The 4,415-nt window shown below is 43.6% G+C and overlaps 1 protein-coding gene across 1 annotated transcript; it reads right to left on the reverse strand.

Annotated features, from left to right (window-relative positions):
- Window positions 1-887: 887 nt before the first annotated feature.
- S100Z (S100 calcium binding protein Z) lies at window positions 888-3,945 on the reverse strand. The gene is given in 3 exon segments (XM_004766841.3): window positions 888-1,084; window positions 3,040-3,049; window positions 3,722-3,945. Coding segments are annotated over 3 exon segments (300 nt in total). The 5' UTR covers window positions 3,853-3,945; the 3' UTR covers window positions 888-925.
- Between the last annotated feature and the right edge of the window lie 470 nt (window positions 3,946-4,415).

Here is a 4,415-nt window from a genome sequence, read left to right on the forward strand (position 1 = left end):
GTATGGAGTGAGACAAAGAAAGGGAGGGAGCTCAGAGAAGGTATGACAGCAAGCCCGCCTCCCTGGGCAGGGCAGGCCACTGAAGCTTAACCCCAGGGGAAGCACTGGGAAGTGATGTGAAACACTTGCCCTGGAATTAGGGGACCCAAGAGGCAAGGGAAGGTATTTATACACCAGCCTTTAAGAGTGGCTGGCTTCAGCTCTCCTGGCTTAGATTCCTAGCCCTGAATGCACCTCTCCTCCTGACCTAGCTCACTGACAAAGCTAGCACTTTCTTCTATGTATCAGCCTTTCTGCTTATAGATCTGCACAACTTCTTCCATTTGAAGCAGAATCACAAGAGGGTGGGAGAGCCACTTAATTTCATTAATAGGATTAGAAGCTTCAAATACAATTTAAGGGTGATAATATCTCTTGGAAGTTTGCTAAGCTTTAGTCTCATGTGAAAGTAGCTAAATTTTGTGATGCTTGTTCTTTGACAGATTAAAAAAAAATGCATAAGCACCCTTAGTAGTATAGGAAAATTTCAACTAGGGCATATAAGATCTGGAATATTTAAATCTATTTATTGGGGCACCTGGGTGGCTCAGTGAGTTAAGCCTCTGACTTTGGCTCAGGTCATGATCTCAGGGGCTCTCTGCTCTGCTCGGCAGGGAGCCTGCTTCCTCCTCTCTCTGCCTGACTCTCTGCCTACTTGTGATCTCTCTCTCTCAAATAAATAAACAAAATCTTTCAATAAATAAATAAATAAATAAAACTATTAAGGTACACATCATTTAATAATATGATGTATGTATCTTATATGTATATTATATCTATAAATGGCATTTATTATAACTATAGGTCTCAAAAGACTATAGATGAACAGGAAGTAAATAACTATTGGATATACTTCTGCCCTTAGATAAGCTTACTATACTTATCTTTATTTTCCTTTCCTCTTCAATTGTTCTACAAAGTAATCATCACAAGCCACTGTCAGAGCTGCCACCATGACCACGAATTCATTAAAATCCACTTTGTTGTCCTTATTGGCATCCAGGTCCTGCATCATCTTATCAACCAACTGGGGGTCCTTTTGGCACTAAAAGGAAAAAGAACATTTCTAACTCCCAGGCTTTGAGGTTCACGACAACCAAAATTGCATTTTCCTTCTATTTACATTCAAGTTTTTATTTCCATTTTGGCATCTAAGGACAATTCCCAAGAGCCCATGTGCAGGTAGAATTGGTTTTAAATCCAATTCTAAAGGAGTCTGGCCTTCTGCCCCAGGGCCACGTAATTCTGGCTCGGATCTAAACACCAAGAAGAGCGAACAGCATCTCAGCTAAGTGAGCTGCTGCACCTGAAAATGCATTTACACTACTTCAAAGGTGGGGGGGGGGTGCCAGGACTCCAAACCAGAACAAAGCAGGCTTTACAGCCAAAAGGGGATAGTAGGGGGCTCTACCATTTACCAACAATGAGGCTTGGAGCAAATCATTTAACATTTTTGAATTTCCTTATTTCTAAAATGGGAAGATTATCTCCCCACAAAGTTGGGGGAGACAGGTTGCTAGATTTAGTCAATAAAAATACAGGACATTCAGTTAAATGCAAATTTCAGAACAATGGAAACAACAACAAAAAAAACTTATGTACCTAATATTGCATGGGACATACAATATTTTATCTGCAGCCTTACTTGGCACAGCATCTGATACACTAAAAGGCACCTGATGAAGGGTAGGTCTTAGAAGGATGACTGCATTATAGGGGTGGAAAGTAAAGCAGAAGTCCATAGAAGAGGTCAGGCTTCAGAATGGGTGGGCATTGAAGCCTTCACCTCTCCTGTGATGGGTGGTTACTGAGAAGTAGTTCTAAAAGTAGATCATTCTCTCCAAGGATTCCCATTGCCCTGTCAGTAGGCGCCAATCATTAAAAGGTTGGAAACTTTAATGAATCAAAATCAACTTGATCAAAACAAAAATAAACTTCATGTGATTTTTTTTTTAAGATTTTATGTATTTATTTCTCAGAGTGAGCAGAGGCAGACAGAGTGGCAGGCAGAGAGGCAGTGGGAGAAGCAGGCTCCCCGCTGAGCAAGAAGCCCGATGAGGGACTTAATCCCAGGACGCTGGGATCATGACATGAGCTGAAGGCAGCCCTTAACCAACTGAGCCACCCAGGCATCCCAACAACAATAAACTTCATTTGAATAAATCAATGTGACAAATTTGACCTGCTGAGACTTTTATTCTAAATGTTTTATTAACCAGTAGCCAAACTGAAAAGGCACTGGGAAGAATTGCTATGTTAAACATTTTTTACTTTAGGGGCACCTGACTGGCTAGGTCGGCACAGCGTGCGACTCTTGATTTCAGAGTCGTGAGTTCAAACCCTGCATTGGGCATGGAGAGGACTTAAAAAATTTTTTTTTTCTTTAAAGTTTTCCTATAGAGGGAAAAGAAGAAAAGAGTGTCGAAGTTACAAATACTGGAGTCTTAACACGGGGTTTGGACAAATAACACCATGCAAGGATAAAACATTGTGCTAAAGGCAATTCAAGGTGTCTGCATAAACATTGGAGTGAAGGGTTTTCCTCAGAACCCAAACACTCCACCTGAAGATTTCCTGTGTAGACTTTAATGAACTCCTGGCTATTTTGAGATGTGAACCTCTTTGCTACCTGACCGGTCACTGGCCAGACATACCCTCTCTGACCCTCAAAATCAGCCTGTGCTGGTCTGACGAAGGTAAGTATTTTTCATTTACTAGAAAACCTGCCTCTGCAGCAAAAAGTACCCCAGGTTTCACTTCTGGCCCAATACATATTAATTTTATAGACAGATATGTGAAGCTCTAGCTCTAACTAGTGCCACTAGATATTAACTCTAACCCCTGCACCGCAATGTTGCACAATTGAGAAAGCCTGAATGCCATTTGCAACCCTTGGAAACCCTAGCCACAGGCAACATGGAGAAGGCTACATGACTATGTAGAGATGACCCTCTGGCGACACGGGGTTGGGGTGTTGGACCCCTCCACTCCAACACACACAGACAAAAACCTACCTACAATTTGTGACTTTCTGACTTCCCAAATCCTCAGCTCCTAAGAGCCCGATGTGGACAGGAAGCCTAACCAGTAACATAAACAGTAGATTAACACACGTTTTGTGTCTTTATGTATTATATACTATCTTCTTTTAATAAAGGAAGCTGGAGAAAAGGGAACCCTATGAAGAAAATCCCAAGAGAAAATACATGTACAGGGACACCTGTGTGGCTCAGTGGTTAAAGCCTTCGGCTCGGGTCATGATCTCAGGGTTCTGGGATGGAGCCCCGAGCCCAGCTCCTGCTCAGTGGGGAGCCTGCTTCCTGCCCACCCCTGCCCCCGCCTGCCTCTCTGCCTACTTGTAATCTTTGTCTGTCAAGTAAATAAATAAAATCTTTAAAAAGAAAAAGAAAGAAAGAAAGAAAATACACATACAGCCCTGGACTGGAAGAGATCCACAATAGGAGGACCCATGCAGCACAGACCTGGATTGGTCAAGGATCAAGGGCACACAGAAAACAAAGGCCTCCAGGGTTTGCTTGCCCCTGGCTTTGAACCTCAGTACCAACCGCACTGTTGGTGGCAGGGTTATAGGAGGCTTTGCACGGAGCCTCTCCTTGGACATGTACCCCACCCATACTTGACCCCCCTGGGAGGCGAGAAGCTGCAACTCATTGAGAGGAACTCCATGAGCTCTCACTGCAGGAGCATTTTCAGTTCCCCCTTGCTGAGCTTGAATCTGTCCCCTTCCTTGCAAGTGTACTGGTGGAAGGTCGTAATCATGAGGTTCATGGCCACCTCCAGCTGAGTGGGCATGATAGACGGACCACTCCAGGCACGGGTCCTAACTCAGGGAAAAAACACTTATTTCAAAACAAGCAGACAGGGAAGCATCAACACTTGCATTAAAAGAGAATACTGCCTCCGGGAGTTCCCCCTCCTCACACCACAGGTGGTGGTCTTTCGACCCTGATGCCCTTCAGTGGAAGCCTTCTGCCTGTCTCAGACGGGCAGCATAGAACTTTCACAGGGGAGTGTTCTCCTCCCAATCCCCGCTCCCCCCAAATCTAGCAGGCCCCACATGTTCGCAAGTAAGCGATCAGACACCAGTACAGGGTCATTTCAAAACATAGGTTAAAATAATAATAATAAACAAAATAAAATTAGATAAAAATCAATGAAAAACTAATAGAAGATGAAGAAAGTACCCAACCTCCTACCTGTTCAGCCAGGTCACTGCTCTGTCAACAGGTGTTTATAATTAAACTCTACTCATTCATACCCGGGGTTTCACCTACGCACACCTGTTCCCAAGAAGACCAAAATTACCAGCGACAAGAGATTCAACTGGAAGTGCCTGTGTGTCTGTTTTTAATCAT

This window comes from Mustela putorius, unplaced genomic scaffold (genome assembly GCF_011764305.1).
Source record: "Mustela putorius furo isolate JIRA1106 unplaced genomic scaffold, ASM1176430v1.1 tig00537350_pilon_pilon_pilon, whole genome shotgun sequence".
NCBI lineage: Eukaryota > Metazoa > Chordata > Mammalia > Carnivora > Mustelidae > Mustela > Mustela putorius.